The sequence below is a fragment of the Mauremys mutica genome, chromosome 19 (assembly GCF_020497125.1).
Source record: "Mauremys mutica isolate MM-2020 ecotype Southern chromosome 19, ASM2049712v1, whole genome shotgun sequence".
Taxonomy (NCBI): Eukaryota; Metazoa; Chordata; order Testudines; family Geoemydidae; genus Mauremys; species Mauremys mutica.
In genome coordinates, this window is record NC_059090.1 from 15,532,049 (window position 1) to 15,555,181 (window position 23,133).

The 23,133-nt window shown below is 42.3% G+C and overlaps 1 protein-coding gene across 13 annotated transcripts in view; it reads left to right on the forward strand.

The window, feature by feature from the left end:
• The window catches only part of PITPNM3 (PITPNM family member 3), a 363,555-nt gene extending 341,951 nt beyond the window's left edge, over positions 1 to 21,604 (forward strand). For 12 of the 13 annotated variants that reach the window (XM_044993505.1, XM_044993503.1, XM_044993507.1 and 9 more), the window contains 7 exons: positions 1,028 to 1,144; positions 2,818 to 2,934; positions 10,255 to 10,403; positions 13,294 to 13,443; positions 14,388 to 14,571; positions 15,680 to 15,808; positions 16,655 to 21,604. In XM_044993505.1, the coding sequence (XP_044849440.1) occupies positions 1,028 to 1,144; positions 2,818 to 2,934; positions 10,255 to 10,403; positions 13,294 to 13,443; positions 14,388 to 14,571; positions 15,680 to 15,808; positions 16,655 to 16,963 (1,155 nt within the window). In that variant the 3' untranslated portion in view covers positions 16,964 to 21,604. The remainder of the gene's footprint in view (positions 1 to 1,027; positions 1,145 to 2,817; positions 2,935 to 10,254; positions 10,404 to 13,293; positions 13,444 to 14,387; positions 14,572 to 15,679; positions 15,809 to 16,654) is intronic. The other variant, XM_044993508.1, reaches the window with a different exon arrangement.
• Positions 21,605 to 23,133: the final 1,529 nt, after the last annotated feature.

Genomic DNA, 23,133 nt, shown 5'->3' on the forward strand with positions numbered 1-23,133 from the left:
TCTAGGCAGCTGGGACATCTCAGTCTCAACAGGCACTTTTCCGTTTCAGTGTGAATCAGGCTGGGGACATCAGATTGGCTTAAAAGGTTCTGGGTTTGGCTCCTCTCTATTAAATGCCCATCAAGAGGGAATCTTGGACACCAGCTTGAAGGAGTGTTATGATATCCATATGGAGGCTGAAATAGTCAACAGCAGCCATTTCACATTAGCTCATGGAGGAGGCTGAACTGAAGGTTTATGCTTGGTGAGCCAGTTGCTCATTTACACAGAAGTAACCTCATGCTGTCCATGGTCCATCGGTCGCCAGTCAGAGTACAGACCTTCTCTTGTTTAAGTTGTAGATTGTTCCTTTAGCACCACAGGGAGCACAACAGCTCCCTGGTGGGTGCTGACATTTAGCCATACTCCCATATGACCTAGGCTTGTATTTTAATCAAGCTTCGCATGTTCAACCACTGGACTGAATTGTTGTTTGTTGTCATGCTACTGCATATGGACCTAATACGTGGAACCACTCGCATGGGGAATAGGTGCGGAAAGCCAGTGCAAGTGGGATCAAGGAGATGGCCACCAGGACCATCAAGGAAAGGGGAAGGTTGCAGCAAATGCTACTATGGTCCATGAGCCATCATGTGACTGCTTTGTGGATGGCGTGTCAGCCCAGGAGGAGAGGATGCAACTATCCCCGATCCTTATGTAACACTCCCACTGTTTACTCTGGCTTTTGTGGGTTGTGAGGATTTGAGTCTGAAGCAGGAATACATTTGCTTCATTGTGACTGGAAAACAACCCAACCAGCTGCTGACATGCATTGTGCAGATACAACAACATCCTCTGCTTGCTTGACGCTTAAGGTGAATGCAATGCAGGTGCATTGATTATCCATTTCTCTAGCGTACTCTTGCCACATGATCTGGGGAACACAACTAAACTGTTGCAGCACTGTGCTTCCTCTTCCCCCACCAAGCATAGCTGTGACGAATCCGGAGGCTGCCCATCATTTGTGATGACATTAATCTCATTTCAGGTGATGAGGTATGAAAATGTGAATGTCAAGGAAAATGACAGCTTGGACCCTGCAACGCTAAGCCCCTCCAATCCGCGAGAGAAATGGCTACGCAAGAGGACACATGTCAAGCTCAGAGTACGTATCGTGTATCATCCCAGAGCAGATACAGATACACGTCTTTCCTTGCAACAATTACAATGGAATGCAGTTCTCTCACCTGCAGGGTGATTGTTGCATCACTGCTGATTAGTAAAGAACTGAAAAGCATTAAGTATCTCTAGGGGGAAGGAGGGAGTGTGTGTGTGTGCGTGAATCCTACTGACAGCGAGCGTATAGAAGTGAGAACTTAAAGAACAGAATTCTGAGGCTTCAACAAAAACAACAACCTTAAGTGCTATAAAACAACAAAAATGGTGTTAAAATTAAAGCAACATTATTCCAAGCACAATAGGTTGATCTGTAAACTCAAAGCATCTTTAGGTGAGTAGTGGATATTGGTTACATAACATTTTGCCCTTGCCTAGCTTCTTAATTCTCAGAAACACAGAGATTCACAAGTCAGAGCTCTCCAACACAGGTGTGAGGTAGGTCATCTGCTCTGCTTTTCAGAGTGAGAGAACCAAAAGGTAAAGTGATCAGTGCGTACTTGGCAGAGCTGAGAATAGAACCCGAATGTCCTGACTCCTTACTTATGTGGCTAAGGCATGGAACTATCCCTCCCCAGTGCTATTAAACCAGAGAACATGGGGACTGTGAGTTCTAGTCCTCAATCACAATCTTGCTACCAGGGCAGTGGGGTCCAATAGTAAGATCTGGGAGAACTGGGAATTGTGACAGCTGGGTTTGATTCTCCGCTCCAAGGACAAAGGCCTAAGTGGTTCATGTGCTTTGTCCTAGCCGTCTGCAAGGGCCAGGGCAGAATTTCAACCCCAGGGAGTAGTGTGTGTTTGTTTAAATACAAGGTTGTCTGGATCTGTGCAGCACGCAGCATGCTGAGGCCTCGGGATACTATTACAATACCAATAAACGATACTAGAACATTGGAGAGAAAGGGTGGCCATGTGATTCAGGTGCTGCACTGTATCAGAGGGGTAGCCGTGTTAGTCTGGATCTGTAAAAAGCAACAGAGTCCTGTGGCACCTTATAGACTAACAGATGTATTGGAGCATAAGCTTTCGTGGGTGAATACCCACTTCGTCAGATGCATGTAATGGAAATTTCCAGAGGCAGGTATAAATATGCAGGCCAGAATCAGTCTGGAGATAACGAGGTTAGTTCAATCAGGGAGGATGAGGCCCTCTTCTAGCAGTTGAGGTGTGAACACCAAAGGAGGAGAAACTGCTTTTATAGTTGGTTAGCTATTCACTGCACTGAGATTCAGGAGAGATGGGTTCAGTTATTGGCTCTGCCAGGCTCCTTGTGTGACCTTGAACAATTTCCTTAGGTGCTTTTGAAAATGCCATCCTAAGCCACTTAAGAAGAGCACATGTCCTGCTGATTTTTTTCAGTGGGACTTGGGCTTCTCCTAAGTAATTCATGTGTTTTTGCAAAATCCCAATCTGGATCTCTCTGTGCCTCCATTCTCCATCTGTAAAATGGGGATAATATTCCCTTCTTCCCGCCCTTTGTCTGCCTCATCTGTGTAGATTATAATCCATCTCTTTGGGACAGAGACTACCTCTTCGTATGTGTGTGTATCGTCTCTGACCTTGATGGGGCGTAGGCACTAATATAACACAAACAACCTAACACAAAGCCTACCAAAGGCATAAAAACACGGAAATACTAACCTTTTGCTTTCATTTCAGAATGTAACTGCCAATCACAGAGCAAACGACGTCATTGCAGCCGAAGATGGTCCTCAGATACTGGTTGGGCGGTTTATGTATGGTCCCCTGGATATGGTCGCTTTAACAGGTGAAAAGGTAAAGCTAGAGCTTTTGTGGATCATTTCCCCCAAATTAATGTTAGTGATGACATGTGTTGAGCACACTTAACTGTCTATATTACCATAGATGTCTCCACAGTGATGGGGACTATGTTTAGTATCTCCTGTCACCCTGGCAAACATGTGCTGAAACAACCCTTCTGACAGCTGACCTTTTCTACCCATCACCTTTCTTATGCGCTCCGGGCGATCTGGACGGGTTGATGCTGAGCATCAGCTGTGAAGTGATTACTAAGCATTCCATCCTATCACACCACCTACTGGAGACAGAATTCACTTCCCGAACAAGAATTAAAAGAGAGAATTCTGTAGCAGCGGCAAATCATGGAAGAAAAATTTATATCCCCCAGATGAGACATTCAGATAAAGGAACTGGGACTCTGGGGGAGTCACACCATTGAAACTAGGAAGCCTGAAGATGAATTTTAGCACCAGAGTAGTAATGTGACACAGCTGGGGCCACTGCTGCTCCCAAAGTCTCATACAATAGAAGTATTTAAGGCTAATAAAGCCAAGCGTTAAGCTACAATATACCAGTGAGTGTGTATGGCCTGTTTCATGCAGGGAGCACTGGAGGGGGCAAAGCTGGTTGCAGGATCGGTGCTGGTAGGTTCACCCAGCCCACTTTTGGGGTAGCACGTCAGGCCCACTGAAACCTTGTGACTAACCTGTGTGATTCCCATTAGTGTCTGATACGCAGAGAATACAATACAACCGCAGCCTAATGTAGATTCTCCTTTAGCTCAAGTGGCAGGGCTGTGCATTTTGGACAGAAGTTCTCAAACTACCAGTGTATCCCCACTGTTGACCAGGAAGTGAATTTCACAGTGAGGCGTATAGCAGTGCAGTGGACAGGCCACTTCCTGGGTGTCAAGAGACCAGGGTTCTGTACCCAGCTGAGCCACAGATTTCAAGTAAAGTAAAACAATTCGCCTCCGTGTCTCAATTTTCTCATCTGTGACATGGAGATAGTGCTCCTTATCCTGATACCTTTGCACAGAGCTTTTGAGTTCTGCCGGTGAAAAACATTATACTAGTGCTTGTTGTTATTTTATTACATAGGCACAGATTGACTGCAAACTGTAATGGTGAATCTTTTTGTGCTTCAGTAGAGTCCCACAACAGTGCAGTGGCTCTGTCATATTTAGATTTCACGATCAGTGCAGTTTTATTTCGTAACAAATGCCTGTAACCGAAAATAATGACAATGTCTGACATTGCTACACTTATACCATCAGCTTGTATAAACAAAAATGTGCCCCCTCTAGATGTGTGTAGTTTAATACCATGAACATAGCCTTAAAAGAATGACTTGCGGTTGTTTCCTTAAATGAGTTATCAGCCTTCATTTACAATAGGTGATGGCATAACTATCACTGTTTTGTCAGAGGAAAATGAAGGTGGTGGTGGTAGCTGAATTACTGAAAAGCAACCGATAGCATCCCTAGCCCTGTCGTTGCTGGCAGGGTCGTGACACAGCTGAGCTGAATGTAATCACAGGCTAGGAATGAAATAATGGGTTCCGAGCACAATCTACTGCTTGCACTCTAACCTCGGGCATCTTGCTTTTGAAACCAGCTGCAGTTAAAGAGTCACTCTTAATAACTGGTTTACATAAAGGAAGCTTGCATTGTGCTCTCGCTGCTATTTAACGCACCTCAGCTACCAGGAAATAGATGCCCCTTCTTTGTTTCATGGAATGTAGCTGTGGGGCAGATTTCTTTTTTCCTTTACCTGATGCGGTACAATCCCTGGCACGACACATGCTAAACTGGGGAAAGTGAGCTAATGAAGCCAACTGTGACTAATTATCAGGCATAAGCCCTAATCAGTCTGTATTATGACTTCCTCATGGCACAGTGAGAATCTTACTACAGTGCAAAAGAAGTCTTGCCCGGAGTTCCAGTACTCTGGAACAGCCATTATTTCATGTGACCTTGGATAGAGAACTGGCCACAGCAGCAGTTTTCAACGTGAGGGTCACAACCAGCTGTCCTACTGCCTTGCCTTTCTCAGATTGCTACATGGGAAGGTGGTGGGGATCCTGGTATGGAAAAGGCTAAGAGCCTCTGTGCTTACAGGTACCTTGGTTCCCGTAGCCTGGCTGGGACACGTGCATAGAATGCTGGCAGTCACAGAACTGTAGTGAGGATGGGGGCACTCACTGCATGTACCAGGACTATTTAATTTAGTCACTGTGTCACTCCCCTTTGGGAATGCACTTTTCACTTGTAAGTATTTGGATTCTCACCCTATAGAATTCAAAAGCACCATTGGCCACCTTCTTGAAAACCTAGCAGACAGGCTAAGATTTGCTTGGTGCCAGATATCCATATCTAAAGGTTGTCCTCTCAGAAATTAGGACCATTGCACGGGTAGGAGGAGGAACCTTGAATTTCTGCTGCCATTGTTGGAATGGTTCCTTGGTTGCATAGTGAACTTTGGTTAATATAGTGCTCGTTAAAGGTGAAATGTCTGGAGAGTAAACTATTAAAACGTGCCATTTAATTTCAAGAGGTGTGCAGATCCTGCAGTCCAACCCCCTCAAATACAACAATCTTTATTGTCTGGGATGGTGGCAGATTGCAGGTACGTTTTCAAAAGAAAATTATGTGTGCGCACGCACCAATGGCTTTTTAATGCAGGTTTGTTCCCCATTCCACTGCATTTGGAAACGCAGCTTAGGGAAACTGGTTGCACCTCTGCCTTTAATGTAATAGCAAAGCCCCCCACAACTGAATTACTGTAAAAGGCAAAAATGGTGTGGCTTTTCCTAACACAGCCATGGAGAACTCCTGGCTGAGTGACATGGTGGAAGTTGACTAAATTTATCCTGGGAGTAACTCCATTGAAATCAATTAAGCTACAGCAGGGGATGAATTTGCCTCCTTATATTGACTCCAAACCCAGTAGAGTGCATGTAACAGTATTTCTCTGTCCTAAACAGTGCTATGTTGTTCTGCTCTACAATTCCTAAGAATGTGCGGCTGCTATGATCTCATTGCAGAATTCAGCCTTTCCTGTGCCAATATAAATTAAATTATCAAAGTGGGGTGAGGTTACATTTAGTTAAGATCGTTGTTTCAATCTGGTGTCTTGGTTTGTAAGAACTCTAAAACAGCCCTATTACTTGAGATGACATAGGGGATAAGATCACAGATTGGCTCAAACTTTATTGCAGATTTTTATCATAGCCCTTTTATTAGATTTTCAACCAGTCTTTATTCTGATCACATTTTGTGTATATATATAAAATACGAGAGAAGATTCTTTTGGTACAGTGATGAATAGGAAGCTGGGAGTGGGCATCAGTACTGGCATTATGAGAAGCACATAAGTTGTATTGCTCCAGAACTTGATTACTACTTATTCATACCATTCCTCAAATGTAGAATTAATTGATACTTTGAACCTATCTGGATAGGAATGAACAATGCAGTCTCACAGTATTTTTGCTTTGTATTAAAAGGCTTCAGTTACGCATTCAGGAAGACTAGAACTCCGGCCGGTCATGAAGTAACCCCCCTCCACATCATTTTTATTTATATTATAGTAGCATCTAGAGCCCCAAGTAAGACAGCGGCCCCATTGTGCTGGGTACAGTTGTACAAACAGAGAGAGAGAGTCCATGTCCCAAGGATCTTAAAAGAGGCAAGACGGTGACGTGTGGGAGGGAAAAGGAAGCAGAGAAGCGGAGTGACTTGCCCAGCACTACAAAGCAATTCAGTTAGAGCCAGGAATGGAATGCAGGTCTCTGAGTCCCACTCAGGTGCTCCATCCATTGGACCACCCTGCCTTGCGAGCTGTTGAAGGACTAGATTGTGGCATTTGCACTCTCACCCACGTTTCTGGGTGGGGGATGTGTGCCGCCCAGGCGGCATTCTGCCTGCTCAGTGCTGAGGCAGGCAGGTAGCATTTTCAGGAGCAGCAAATGATCTATGCTTTAAAATGATGCGACATGTGTTCCCTTAGTGCCACTGGCTGTGCTGGGAGGGTGAGATGCTGGCTCCGGCCCTTTTCATGTGTGGCAAGCCTGAGGTCTCCTTTCTTGCGCTCAGAGAACTGAATCACTGGCACGCTGTCTGTGCCATCTACTCCCCCTCCCTGGTGCACTTTTGCAGCAGCAGTTAGTCTAGCCTAAGTGTTTGATCTGCCCCTACTTCCTGCCCCTAACTCAGGAGTTGGGGTTGTTCTGCTAGCAACGCAAGAGAACAAAGCATACTGTGTCCGCAGAGGATGCAAGGAGGTCACTTGAAATCCATACTGATTTTGATTATAGAGGCATGAGAAGGAGCCGTGGGAGGGATGACAACTCTTAAATTAGCCAGATCCTGTGCTGATTTGAGCACTCCATAAGCATCACTTTATGCATGATTTGGGAGTCGGATGTAGTTAGCTTCACTTTAGGTTGCTCTCATCAGTAAGCAGAAAATTCTCTTTGAGCTATGATTGCTTTCAGCCTCTTGTGTAAGGAGGAGTCTGTGTTGGATGCTAGTAAGGGGAATCCTCCCAGTTAGAGCACAGAACTGGGAGACCAAGATTCTAAACTTGGCACAATGCCATGCCACCTTGGGGACAAGTCATGTAACTGCTCCGTGCCTCAGTTTCCCCATCTGTAAAATGGGGATGAATATTTACTGACCTCACCCTGGGGTTGAGATCCTTGAAAAGGGCAAGAATATCTTTGTTGCTGCCAGGCACAGTGCTGCAGCTTACACGTATATTCTGTTTTCCAAGGGAATTCTTTGAGTCCATTTAGGATTTCTACAGACTGCTCATTTGTATTCCCATTGACTTTCTGTCATTTCAGTAACAGTGAACACATTTGGCTTCTAACAGGTACAAGCATGAAACTAACTAGATTAAAAACGTAGCCCAGTTTATTCCTTTCAGACTGCAGACCCACTGCTGCCATTTAAATGTATGGCTCTGGTATAACCCAAAGTACAGTGGTGGGAGAAGGACATAAAAAGACTAACTTGGAGAGACATTACTTATTAAGCTATAAAGATGTGTACGGAAACAAACTCATGCAGGGATGATGAGTGAGGGAGAAGGTAGCGCAGCTAAACCAAATGCTGTTCTGATCACAGTCAGATGCTTAATTTGGATGTTTCAAAGGCATTTTACATGCTTTATTAATATTTTATTTGTTTCCAGTGTCTCTTTCATTATGCGTTTTTCTGCATGCTCGGTGTTCTATGGGGAGGTGCACTGTAACATAAATAGTTTCAGACTGGCCACACAACATATAACTCTATTTTTGGGTAATGTTGGAGTTTGTCCTTCTGTTAAATGTAACCCCAAATCCCATTTTCTCCTGCAAGGGAGACTGCAGGATTTCAGCCATGAAATGCCTTGACTGGACGTGCAATCCTATTAAGGTCAATTTAACCCCAGTTCCGAGGAAGATAAGTGGAGTTCCATGTCTGTTCTGTCGAAGCTGGGGGTTTCTAGAGTGCCCATCACCGTGGTATCCAATGCTCTAATTCAGCAGAGCTCCTTTAAGCTTTGCTGAATCAGGGCCTAAGCCTTTAATTTATGCCACCATAGCATCTAAGCCCAGTGTTGCATGTTCAAATGAAAACGTTAGAAACAGAGTCCCCAGCTGCTCCATGTGAAAGCTGGGCCAGATTCTCAGCCAGTGTAAAATCAGCCTCTTGACTTTGGCAGAGCTATGCCGATTTACACCAGCAGAAGTTAGGCCCAGTGTTTTATTATTTTATGGATTTTTTTTTCTCCATGTAAGGGCTTTAATGAGACTGGGGCTTTGTCTTTTGACAACACTTCCCTCCCCCACATTGTTCTGTGTGCCCGTGGTCTGCCTTGCTGCTGCTCAGAAAGGGCTGCATTTCAGCAATGGGGAAAGCAAAGCGTGCGTTAGGATGTAATAAAATTCTGTCATTAGTAAAGGTCCTTAGAATCTCATGCCTTTAATGGTGCAAAAGAAGTGTTTGTCATTCAGACTCCCTTGAAGAATTCATTTGGGCTGTGGAATTTTCACTCACGCAAGTGTAGTTAATGTTCTAATTCGGGGGGGGTGTCAAATCTTACAATGAAAAAGTACCACTCTGCACTTATACATAACCCCTTTCCTTTAAGGATCTCAAAGCACTTTGCGAAAGAGGGAAAGCATCGTTATCTCCATTGTATATGGGGAAACTGAGGCACAGTGAATAGACATAGCAATCAATAGCATTTTATGTTCCCTCCATAAAGTCCTTGCTGTGGAATGGATATGATAGAGGAGACTTGTTTGAGAGTGCAAGCCAAAGAGTGTGTGTGTTTGCTTTTTCTGTGAAATTGCTTTTTACTTTGACACCACAGAAGATTTTTTCCTCATCTTTATAAAAGAAAAAAGGAAAAGAACTGAATGGTTGAATAAAATAAAGTTCAAGCTGTAATTCACTAAAGAAAATGCATCTCTTCTTTATAGACCCACTACTCCTTTGAAGATTGTCTGCAGAGAAATGATTCTTCTCACTTTATTGTTATCAAAACTTTCTCATGTTTTCCCCATTCCTTCCTTGTGCTAAGGGGGTACTTGAAAGATTCAGATACAGAAGCCACTTAGGGTACAAAATGAACAGTGTGAGCAATAGAAAGTTTCAGGACTTAGAAAAACAAAATCCTCAGAAACATCCTGCTGTGTGTCTATATGAGAACTGTGACTTCATTCTGAAGTCTAAAGGCAGCCAGAGGGGGGCGGGGGTAAATTTTGGTAACACTTCTGTTGTAAGCTTTCAAAAGGGTTTTAGCATTTAATTGTATTCAAACCTCATTGCCACAAGGCATCATTCAAGCCAAGAGAACTGGACATTTATAGGAATAACAGGAATATATGAAGTTAGGGGCTCGATTCTGCAAGATGCTGAGCACTCTGGTCCCAATCCTGCACAGCACTTAAGCACACTCAGTGTAGAAGTAATCCCTGGTGACTTGAATAGGGGCAATTGTTTGCTTAAGTGCTGTGCAAGATGGAGTCCAGAGTACTCAGTATGTTGCAAGATTGAGCCTAGTAATTTAAAAAATAGACCTTAATGCTTCAGGACATAAAACACCCTCTAACTGTAGAGGGGTTATGAGAAAACTGTCCAGTGGGCAGATTATCCCAAAACCATTTACTGTAGGGTTTCTTGCATCTTTGTCTGAGACATTTGGTACTGGCCCTTGTCAGAGACAGGATATTAAACTACTTAGATCACTGGTCTGAGCCAGTCTGGGATGTGCTATGAGTCTGATGGGTGTTGTATTCTAACAAATTTAATAGATTTTTTGTTTGTTTGTACTTTTACAGGTTGATATCCTTATTATGACTGAACCCTCTTCGGGCAGGTGGGTGTATTTCGACACAGAGATCACCAACAGCAGTGGCAGGATATCCTACAACATACCCAAACAGAAGAGGCTTAGAGTTGGCGTGTATCCCATCAAAATGGTGGTTAGGTAATATTTTCAGATTTCAATGTTCGATCATTAAGATGTGGGATTCCCTAGTACAAAGAGAGTTATGCCATTAAAAAACAAACAAACAACCCAACAGAAAACTGCATTTACCACGAGTGCCATTCTTCAAATGGAGCAAAAGCACTTTTTGTTTGTCCACAACAATGAGCAAAGTTATTGCTCTGGAGACATTTCTTCTACCATCATGGGCTCGATATGTAGACAAAGAGCCAGTGCTTTTAGACAATGCAGGCCAAATGATGGCCCTTGTCTGGATGGAGAGGGCATTCAGAGCTCGGTCACGTGTCTGTTCCAGCTGTGGAAATGGGTGCTGCCGTGTGGATAGACAGAGGGGATGGGGGCAAATGGCAGTTAAAGGGGTTCACTGTGGGGCTATGATCAGGATCTCTGCACTGGGAGGTGGGACCTCTTGGCAAACCCCCGCTGAACAGATGTGTTAATTTTTGTACTCAGAAGTAAGTGGCAGTTCTGAAGATGAGTGAGGATGGACGGAAGCAGAGGGAAGGGGGTTACTTACATAACAAGCTCCTGGGGGCAGGGATTGCTGCCTTGCTGCGTTTTGTACAGCATGTAGAACAGTGGGGTTCATGACTAGGGCTCTTACGTGCTACTGCAGTACAAATAATAACTGGCAACAAACTACACATGTGATCCTTAGCTGCCATCTGAAAACAAGTTTGTTTAATTAATGTACATAAGGGGAGGGGGGTGATGCTCTTTTAGAGGGACAAGTCTCCTGTTAATTTTGCTTTCTAGACCGAAGGCAGACTTGGTTAATTGCTAAGATTAATATACTAAGCTGTAGGAGTAATACTAGCCAAAGTGCTTTATGATACCACAAAGCCCTCACTAGCAGGAAAGCCTCCCCTGGGCTTCGTAATGGTCATTCACATCACGTGAGCCATCACTGCATATTTGAATAAGATACTGGAGACCGGATGGTTTTGTGGCTGGGGTAGTTCTGCCACAGCCTTCCTGTGCAAACTTGGGCAAGTCACTTCATCTCTTTGTGTCCACTTCCCAGTGCTTCCTTTCCCCAAGCCTTTGTGTGCTTTGCCTATTTTTATTTTAAGCATTTTGGGGGAGTGAGGGTCTCTTAATAGGTCTGTACAATGCCCAGGGCAATGGGGCCCTGATCTCAGCTGCAATGTATAGACATTACAGTAATACAAATAACAGCCAGTGGGACTCTACTAACTAGTGTTTAGCCTTGTAAATGCAGGGGATCAGGGCTGTCTGAAGGCCCTAGCAAAGGTGTAGCTTGGATAATCCAGAGCCTGCTTGTGAGTGGGGTTGGGATAAAGGATGATCTGCATTCCTCAGGGTGGTGACTAGTTTCTCCTGTTGAAATGTATAGTGAAGGTATTGCCATCTTCCAAGTCTGCAGTTCAGTTCATCTGTTGATGTCAGGCTGACTGAAGGAATCGCTTTAATTCTGTACTCAGTGCCAGGCTTATTTTAAATTGAAAAACACAGTCTTAAAGCAACAATTCAGTGAAGTGAAATCAATTGACTCTCTCCTAGCTCTCAAGAGTTTCATGAAAAGCCCTCTGCTGAGTCAAGCATAAAGAGGAAAAATGTGTGAAATAAAATTCTGCCTAAGTGTGTGGATGGGGGCAGCTGTGCTTCTAAAGCTTTTTATGTTTAGTAAGAAACTGCTAAATGCTTTGACATAAAGATTTAATTTAATACTCCACTTTAGAATTAAACTTCAGGCCCACTTGGGAAAGAACTTGCAGATTCCACTGAACGTCTCCTCTAAAAAATGGAACTAAAGGTGTCCTCACAGCTAATCAAATGGAAGATCAGCTTTCCAATTCCACATATATATTTTCTTAATTAGTAATAATTCCATTGGAGAGTAGCAGGCAATCAATTTGAGAAGATAGGGCTGCTTAAAAACAAATTAAGGTCTATTTTGGGAAGTCTGCAGTTTAAAACATTGCAACTGACTCAGGAGCCAATCTCCTGCTTCCCTGAGTCTTAGATTGCAGGTTTAATATGCTTCATGCTAGAATGGAAGTAGTTGTTTCCTCCTTACCCTTAAATGATCATGTCTGGACCTGACATGTGATGCGGGCACATTTCCAAGCAGAAATCCATCCTGCAAGATGTTGCCACTAACAACAGATACAATTTCCCCCATAGCTGTAACATTCACTGTGACAAAGGGGGCAGGGCTTGGGTCAGAACTGCAGAGCAACATGATTCATATGGCAGGAAAAGGTAAGAGAGTTGTGGAATTTCTGCACCTGCCTTTTGTGGGTGCCCTAAGAGCTGCACTCCAGTGAAAGAATACTCAATAAGTAGAAGCTTGCAGATGCCAGCGCTCAGGAAGTAAGCACCTAGTGTTCGAATTCCTCCCCTTTTGTGAATTTGCTGGCACAGAAGAGTCTAATGTTTTCAGCACAATAAACAGGGACAGAGGGATGGTCAATTCCTGTCCATTGCTATTACATAGTAAGGTTGACTTTTTGCAAGCATGCACATCACTTTTTTCCATATAACTGTGGATGCCTGATATTTTTAGGCTGCTGTAAAAAAAACCAGGCTAATTTTTATTTCTCAGCTGCAAAAAAGGACAAAGCCTACAGGACACTATTGTATTGTCAGTGATTTTTTTTTTGTCTTGCAATGCTTTAATTAGATTTATGCAAATCTCAATGTTTTATCCCAGTGGACTTGGAAAATTAGCTTCTTAAAGGGTCCCAACATCTTTACTTTCTGGTTCAAAGTGGAAACAGGATAGTTGAGTCCCATTAGGCGTGCGGAGCCTCGAATGCCTTGTTCCAGACAGACCTCATTTCTGGGTTTCGTTGTAATTCACAGCATTTGAGTTCTGATGCTTTGCTTTGTTTTTCTTCTCCAGGGGCGACCAGAGCAATGCACTGAGTTACCTGACTGTGCTTCCCCCGGGAATGGAGTGTGTGGTGTTTAGCATTGATGGCTCCTTTGCAGCGAGTGTCTCAATCATGGGCAGTGACCCCAAAGTCCGAGCTGGGGCAGTCGACGTTGTCCGGTAAGGGACACGTACAAGGTGGTGTTTTTTGAGTCCCTGCCTCATCCCTTTTTAACGAAGGGGATCAAACTGGATGCAAGAATTAATAGATTGTTCACAAATTGTATGCATTGTTTAAGGCCTGTAATTCTTTAGATAAATGTTTGTATCATTCAGACATCCAGCTATACCTGATTTGCACGGATATTTACACATTTTATAGATGCTTAACTTCATGATTTGCACAGTAAATTATACCAAAGTTAAAAGGCTGCCTCTGGGAAACATGCCCCAGAAGTGTATGGAGTCAATGGATAATTTTTCCATTTATTACTCTGATTATCAAAAGGGCTGGTGAGATATTGAAGGATTTTATGCTATAATTAATTTTAATCCTGAGGCATGTTGCACCTTCCAGATTTAAAGCACTGTGAGATTCAGTTTTAAGAACCACCTAATTCCTTCACTGAAGAAGTCAGTTAATGCTGCACTGGTCGAAGAATTGGGGTCTATCATTTTAAACTCAGTGCCCCTTGAACCCTCCTGAAAATGGAGTGATGAGCAGCTCAGTTTCCCAGGCTGTGATTCTGCTCTTGTTGAAGTCAAAGGCAAAATTTCCATCCATTTCAAGGACAGCAGGACTGAATCCACAGGGTGCAGAATATTTAAGATAAAATACATTTGGAAATATCCCCGATGTTTTATACAACGGTATTTGCACAAGTCTGCCTATTGCTCTTCCCCATTTCTCTTGAGGCACACAAATTATTGCATGAACACACCAGGATGTTAGCTATTAAAATCCAAAACCTGACCCCATCCAGCTAGCCTCTAACCTATTGAGAGATTATGCCTGGCTTTTCTTAAATCGTCTCCATGTTCAGCAAAGATGTTCATTAAGATTAAAGTGAATCGTGACTTCTCCCCCGCTTTCCACTCTCCCATGCTGCTTTTGCTTCTAACAGCCACTGGCAGGATCTGGGATACCTGATCATCTATATCACTGGCCGTCCTGATATGCAAAAGCAGAGAGTGGTCTCATGGTTATCTCAGCACAACTTTCCTCAAGGGATGATTTTCTTCTCGGATGGGCTTGTTCATGACCCACTACGACAAAAGACTATTTTCCTCCGGAATCTAATGCAAGAGGTAATAGAGGCTCTTGTGTACGTATTGAAATCAAATAATCAGTTGCTGGAAAGTCAGATCTCTATTGTCCTTGCCAAAGGGGAGGGTCTCTTCCCCTTGGAAGGAAAAGACCATTGTCCATTACAAGGTATTTTGCTGTATCTTGGTTTCCTTCCTAGCATTCAGGTGCAAAGAAGGCTGCTCTGCCTTCTGAGGGTCTTGGATCAAGGCTATTTATTTTGTTGACGCATATAAATAAATCCAGTAGCTATGAAAAGTACAAGGTCAAATGTGTGTAGCCAAGCTATTGTCCTGATTTAAGAGAATCCAGTCAACATGATGTCTGATAATGGCTGCACCCTTCCATTTGCTAAACAGTATTAATTATGAATAGTCAGGAAGAATCCAGGCTGAGTTTGATAAGCTTCTGCATAGATTCTGGTCCCTCAAGGTTGAAGCACGTTGGAGGGGTGACAAAAGGGTTAAATTTGCTATGTAGCTACCTCTGCTATATCTGATAATTTTCAGTGACCTGAACCTGGGAACAAAACCTTCACTTTTATAAGACAAATATGGAGGTCTTTTGAGTCTCACTAAATTCCATTCCTTGTGCTGTGATCACATAAAATCCCCCAAAGCAAGGTTGGAGATCTTTAAGGCTCTTAGTTGCTACAGGAAATGATGCTGGTTTCTCAGTGGGGTACAGATATGGGTACAGACTAGGGTTATGTTGCTTTTGAGAACCTGGTCAGTCATGTTTATGGTTTGGATTCACATCCAATAGGAAAATGTGGCTCATTTTCACTCCTATAAATTGTGGATGTTTAGCACCTCTGAAGATCAAACTTCCCAAGTATCCCCTGCTCATAGGCACCTTTCAAATGGAAATATTTTTATTGCAATTTTTGTTGAGTGTCTAGAAATAAAGAGAAATATTCTAAAAGGCCTGTGGGAGTTTTACTGGCAAGACGTCTGATGTTTCTTTTTAACAATGGCAAGTTTATAAATTTGGGTCAGTAACATCAGTTTATCTGGAGCTTCATCACAAAGAAAATGCCTGCTGTAAGATTTGTGAGTCAGCCCTTCAGAGCATGTGCAATTAAAATAATATTTGCCTTGGTTCTTTCAGTGCTACATCAAAATTTGTGCTGCGTATGGTTCAATGAAGGATATTTCCGTGTACAATGTTTTGGGTCTGTCGCCTTCCCAGATCTACATAGTTGGACGTCCAACAAAGAAATACCAGACTCAATGTCAGGTATGTAACTCTTGCTAAAGAGTCAGTGTCTTTTGGGACATGCATGGGATATGAAGAGTGAGGATAAATCTTGAGTCTGGCCAGGGCAGCATAGGCCTTAGAGAGGGTATTTTTATGCAAGAATGAACAGCAAAGAAGAATGGGGCAAAAGGTTTTTAGCATCTAAGGAGTGCAGGTTGCTTGACAGCTGCACGTACAATGTATGGCTGAATGAAAAGAGCAAGTTAAGATGCACAGCTATAATGTCTTAAATATTAGCATCTTCTAGCCAGAGTGGTCCAAAATTAGTCATCCATGTGTTTTGATCAGGAGTATAGTCACTCTAAAGGAGGTGGGTCTTAGCTCTAATTTTCCACCCCTCTAGAGCTTTCTTTTTATCTTTGCTCTGATTCTCATGCAACTCTGCTGCTGAACTCATGGGGAAAGACTGTTGCCCATTTGGGCCCTTCTTGTGCGTTAGTATGAAAGGACAGATCCCAGAGAGGAGCAGGATCCCGCCCTCATTACAGTAGAGTTCTACAACCAAAGTATGAGGAGACAAGTGCAAGTGGTAGAAAAGCCATTTTGTTCCCTCCATCTCAGAGAGTCTTGCCCTTGACTTAACTAGCCACCCTGAAGTTGGAAACGTCGCTCCAGGAGGTTGTTGTGAAGGAACCACGTAGCTGTGCCTAGTCAATAGGCAACGCCTGTGTATTAGCTGGCATGAGAGCAGCGCATGCTGAATGTTTCACCACCACCCAAGAGCGGTGTTTGCTGAGGGGTCTATCAGATTGCTCATTGATATGACGTCTGCTCAGGTGGATCATTAATGCAGAGTGTTTTTCCTCTTTCCTTCTTCCACTCCAGTTCCTCAGTGAAGGTTACGCGGCACACTTAGCCTTGCTGGAGTTCAGTCTCCATTCACGGCCCAAGAAGAACAACTCCCGGATGATTCTGAGGAAAGGAAGCTTTGGCCTGCACTCCCAGCCCGAGTTTCTGCGGAAACGGACTCACCTTCGCAGGACTATGTCTGTGCAGCAGCCTGACCCACCTTCGTCAAACCCCAAACCAGAGCGTGCCCAGAGCCAGCCTGAATCAGACAAAGATCACGACAGGCACCTGCCCCCCATAGCCTGGGTTCGAGGTGGGGTCCATAAATTTGAGTCTGCGCCTTAGGAAGCATTGAGGTATAAGTCTTGGGTGCCAGCCAATCAAGCTGTAGGCATGGGGTAGGACACATAACCAGAGGCTTCCTTGCTCTGGAGTCTGCCTTCTTAAACCAAGTAGGGAACTTTGTTTGTTCCTCTTAACATACCTATTATAAAACTTTAAATCCAGATCTAAAACTATCGCAAGTGCTTAACATCAAAACTGCAAAATAGGTCTTAGAATTTTTTTTTACAAGACACATTATAAAATGTACAATAAGAGAAATGCTGTAACAGATTGATTTTACTCAAGGGAAGATGCTTAAAGGAGTGACATCAGCTAATTAGTAGCACCTTAAAAAAAAAAAAGCATAAGCAGGTAAAATGAGTGAAAGAGAAGGGTTACATTTTAAAACCCTAATGGCTGCATCAGTTGCTGCTATACTCCTGAGAAAGTGTTTACACAGAAGGGACGTGCAGGTGGAGTGGAATGTGGAAGGCAAACTCTTTGGGTACCTTAAACCCAAGAAAATTTCCTTTGGCTTGCGGTGTTGATGAATGTGCATCAGCTCAAGTTCTGATCCACACATCTTATAAGTGAGGTAGCTAGACTTAAAATACACCCTGGAGAAATCTACTTATGAACCAAATCATAAACACCTGATGTTTAAAAAAAGAAAATGTGTCTGCAGTCGGAAGCACTGATAGTGTTGCTATATACAAAGATCACTTTTTTCTTGGAGCTTGTTGACTGTACAAATGTTTGAATTCCTTCAAGCAACAAGATGGGTTTGACCCTTTAGATATAAGACATGGATCCTACATAGGTAAGCTAAAGAAATCCCTCTTCTGTAGTGTCTCCAGAATTTTACAATGGATGAAAATGAGTGATAAAATCATAACCGGTTTTATATTGGTAATTTCCCCCTTGTCACTGCTGTTTAAAAAACAATATGCTATGACAGTGTAGTGCAGTTTCTGTTAAAACAATCTTACTGTATTTAAAATACCCACATTTAAGCTTCATAGAAACTAGATGCTATGAAATTGCAGCTGCCAGTTAAAAGTACTCATTTTCTAATTATCGAAAAATTCCATTTAGATGTTCTCAGCTCAGTTAGAAGGATCTACTGGAGGCAACTGTGTGGGAATCTCCCTAAATGTTCACATTTCAGAGGTAAATTGTGTAGTCGTTTTAGGATAGAAGCAAAGAGCCAGATCCTGCAAATTCTTACTCAGTGATAACTCCTACTGGGCTGAATTCAGTGGAACAACTAAAACTTGGTTGTAAGTGCTCAGGAACACCACCTCTTACAGGATTAAACACTGGTTTATGAGCCTGGGAGAGTTTAACTAAAGCTACCCATTTTTCAAGTCTTCTCCATCTTGAATGCAGGCCGGATGCAGGCTCAAATGAGCCTATTGGTTATTGAGATATAGTATGTACAAGGAATGCTATGGGGAAATGACAATGAGGCAGTAGAGGGAAAACGTAAACCTGCATTATTTGAAGACCCCAGAGAGCTATGAGAGGTTCCAAGGGGTGATTCCCACCCAAGAAAGTAGTAAATTAGCTCTACCTGTGCAGCACCTTAGGTCCAGTTCTGAATTTTATTCTGTAGGAGGAACGCCAAAGTTACCTGCACTTTTGTATTACACTTCTAATCAGTCCGCGTGCAAAAATTTAGCTTCACATTTCCTGAAAGATCTAGTAGCATTGCACAATAAAATTAATGTTTCTCTTACCCCGGTTAAATTAAACTGGAGTTTTGACGTTAAAATTAAGACACTGATTGTTTTGCAAGCTCACGCTAGTTAGGATCGGGTAATTAAAGCTAACTGTTTTATTTATGTCCTTTGCTCAGTGTCTCCTTGGTGCCAGGTCATTTGGACATAAAAGCTAAATGTAAGATCTCCCAGAGCAACACTTAAAATAGTTTTTAGGTTTACAAATGTCTTTTTCTGTGTAATGTCACAAATCCTCTAACACACAGCACTTTAAATGGTTACGTGTTCTGTCTTTGCCCTCTGCGTCCCTCTCGTCCACCCTCTGCAACCAGACTGAAATCACACAGGCTGCAAAGCAGGGCAGAAACTAGCTCCCTGCGCTCCGCAGACTTTAGTGGAGTTGTGGCTGCTTCTCCCAGTGATGAATTTGGCTCTCCGTTGCTGCTCTAGGGGCAAGGAAAAGCAAGTAATGAAGATGGGTGGTTGGTGCTCAATCTCTATCTGATGCCTCTCTTCTGATTAACAGGTACCAACCAAAAATGCCCTCAAAACATACAGTAAAAAGCTTGCTACGGTGATCTACATCTGACCACTAATGGTTTGCAGATTCAGCAGATTCACTCCTTTATTGTCCTTAGAGCAGTTTTATTTGCTTGGGGCTATGGTGACTGGCCAATTGTTTTAGGCTCTCTTCACTGCAAAACTTGCGGGATACAGTATTTTTCAGCTTACCCCAAGTTTAACGGGCAGGGGAGCATACGACTTTTCAGATTTGTCTATTGAGTTCCTACCTGTAATCGGATGGGCAGATCTAAAGGTGACGTTGATTGTTTAACTCAAAATTACATTTTTTTAAAGCAGCTCTGTGTTACAGCATGTACCCTGCTGGTAATTATTGTGCCTGCTGTGCAATTCAAAGCTATTGTTGCTTTAGCTAATGTCTACCTCTATCAGCCACGAGGCTCCAAAACCAATTCTCCTATATATTTATCTAATTCTCCTATATTTCTTTCCAGAATGAGATCGAGTTGGAACTGTGTGTCCATCATTAAGGGAAATGAGCCTGAAAGTTATAACAATGTGTTTTTTAACTTGAATTTTTCATTAATACCTGGGTCTCTTGACTAGAAGCCTTTGTGCTGGCTTCTCATAACAGTATAATAATTTAAGCAGTGAAATAAGTGCTAGTCTGTGTACATGATTAGAATGTCAGCATTTTAAATGTTACTACATACAGTATTAGAATGCAGCTGAGAATAATTAAGTCTCCTACTTGGTTTCATGAGCTACGGGAACTCATGTGGCCTTAGTATAATTCCAATATTGCTTATTGCTCAGGGATTGAATGTTTTACCCTCTGCTCACAATCCCACAACATATTCAAGTTAGAGGTTAATGTTTCATACCAGTTTCCAGCCCGTGTTCCAAAATTTCAGAGGATTTAAAGCATTTGGGTTTTTTCCTTGCTCTAGATTATTAGTCACTAAAATGGTGTCGTCATTATTTCAGTGGGGTTGAGAGTATCAGTATGGTAAGAAGAAAGACATGAAATCTCTGAACTAGCTGGGCCTACAAACAAATTATTATGTCATTGGAAATTTGGGAACCCAGCTGTATATTAAAACTCGCACCTAACTTATGCTCTTTTATGGATGCTGACCTAGGCCCAATTATGTTAAATTGTCAATCCCTGTTATCTCCTAAAGGATTTGCTTCTTGCCAAATTGTTTACATGCCATGATTCATAGGTGCAGACTTTCCTACTTCAAAGCCTGTTGAGTAAAGTGGAATTTCAAAATCAATTTAAGTCTTCATTCAGTTTTGCTTAAATTTTCCCCAAGGGGATTAGCAGTGCTTTTTAAAATGTCATTCATTAGCAGATTGGGTTTGGGTATCATTTTCCGTTTGTATCAAGTTACTACCAGATGTCTGTCTTAATTCACAACCAAGATAGTTTTGAGTGTGCAAGGACATCAATGGAAGTTTTGGGTGCTCACAGAACACAGGTTGAGCACATAATTTCTGCACCTTAGTGCCTCCTGACTGCTTGATATGGAAAAGCACAGTCTTCTGCCCAGGTAAACTGAGGGAGTAATTGGAAATGTAAAATGTATTGTAATATTTTAATGAGGAGTCATAGCAGTCAAAGTTAAATGCACAAGTAAGGTAGGCTGTGACTAGAAACACTTATTTCTCTGCCATGTTTATGGACCCAGTTTATTACTGTAAAAAAAAAATCTGATTAACTAGCAGTGGTGGACTGTTATCTGAGCTATTGTGAAAAGACACCTTCAGAGCTGTGGTGTTTGTTGTGCGTGTGTGTATATATTTACTGACTTCATAACAACCCTATGTGAAGTTTTGGTAAAGCTTTCACAGCAAATTTGTAACCAATATGCATTTTTTACAATAGCTATTTGGTCTATTTTGTTGTCCTGTTAGGTAAGTTTTGGGGGAAAAAGTAGCATTGTAAAAAGAGTGCAGAATATTCCACAGACATGCATAGTAATGGTAATCCAGATTTTATGAGTATGTCACAAAAATGTTTAAGTACATGTTTGCCTACACTAGTGCTGTTGGAACAAAATCTTCTTGCTTGACCAAAGTATTCTTGTTTATTCTGTGGCATGTTTTATATCTATTCAGCATACTATTTTGTTAGGTGTGAGAACTACACAGCATCCATTGTCCTTCTGTCACTGGGGTTCAAGAGTTAGCTGCCATTTTGATATGGTTAGATGAGAAGAAAAGCATTAATCGTGTTCCATTCTCCACTATTTAGTACATCTAGCAGCCTTTACACTAGAGAGTTCAGACTTTAGAAGATGGTATTAGTGAAGATAGAGGGCCCTCTCCTCTTATTTGTTACTGCTTTCAAAGTAGCTAGGGCATATTTCAGGAGTTATAGGGAGACAGAAAAAGCCATATGCTAAGAAAGCTTAATTTGCCATATGCTAAGAAAGCTTAATTTGTTTCATATTAGCTAAGATGATAAATTCTCATGCGGCACAGAAAGCATGTAAACAGCCCTTGTACCTGGTTCTATTGAACAGGATGCCCTGCTTCCACTCCGCAAAAGTTTTGTGCCTAGGCGTCTATTTAAACAAATCCAGTTGTTTGCATATAATCTGGTTTTAAAAGCAAATAGCCAAGAGCACTTTCCCCTATAATTTTTAAAGTCTGAATGTAAAACAGTTGGTAAAGAACAGCACTAAAAGCAAAAACGTTCTCCCCCCTCACTATCCACACCACAAGAAAGTTAACTGACACTATAAAAGCAACTTGCTGCTATTGTGTTAATGTAAACGCATTTCTTTACTTCTATTAATAATGTAGGATTATCTCCTCCGCCTCACTTTTTTTTCCTATTTAAGGGACTGAAAACTCAATGTGGAGTCACAGAATTTCCAGCTGGTTATTCCCTTTGGGGAGTGGAGAAATTAGGCATGTGGCCTTTTTTCACCCCACCACCTAATGTGTCTGACCTCACTGTCCCTGGAAGCATAGCTGTTCCACAGGAGATTGGAGGGTGGGAGTGAGTTCTAACTACAGACTGGGGTGAGTATGAAAACACACTCATTTCCCAGGCTACACAGAGCAGCCAGTGATCCTGCTTGGAACGGAGCTCTCTGGGGGAGTTGAAAATAACAACACAGCTGACACTCCCCTTTTTGGCTCAGATCCATGAAAAGGGGATGATGATCTGGCCTGTAATTATTTTAAAATTTGACAGTATTCCCAAAAGCAGGCCCAGTTTTAAAGGAAGGGGTGGAAAAATGTGAGTTAGCCTCCCCTTACCCAGAAAAGCACTGGCTCTCAGAGTGTATTGACTGCTAAGTAGAGGCAGGTCTACATGTAAAATGGAACACTAAAAAGGAAAAGTTGTGGAAAACAGCAAGTTCTAAATATTGGAAGCTAGTTCTGGGTCTAGAAGGGTCAGGAATGGCAGTCTCATGGCAGAACCCCAACCCCAAAGCATACTTATTTTTTTATTTATGTGGGAAGACAAAATGTCTACTTATAACTGAATCCCTGTGAGGAGACTTGAAATTGTACATGGTCTTTGAGTCTACAGTTTTACTAAATGTATACTTTTAAATAGTGTCAGTGGGAAGGTTCTATCTATGGTGACAAATGTTTATATTTCTTATGGCTGCCTTGTAAAAATAAAAAAAAACCTGTACAATAATGAATTTCTTAACATTATGAACTAAGGAGTAAGATTTTTACAACTGGTCTAGATTTTAATGTGAGCTGGTTTTTAAAAATCTTATAAAAAGCTAGTCACTTAAATAAAAACCTTCTTTGCCTTTAAGTGGACAGTGTTATGGGTTTTTCTTTATATTGGTGTGCGAAAGCTCCCCAGGGATTATGAACCTGTTCAGAATGGATACAATTCCAAGACCTACCCAATGGCACTGTTAGTTTTGAGCAGCTGTATCTACCATGCACTTAGTCAAAATAGAGAAC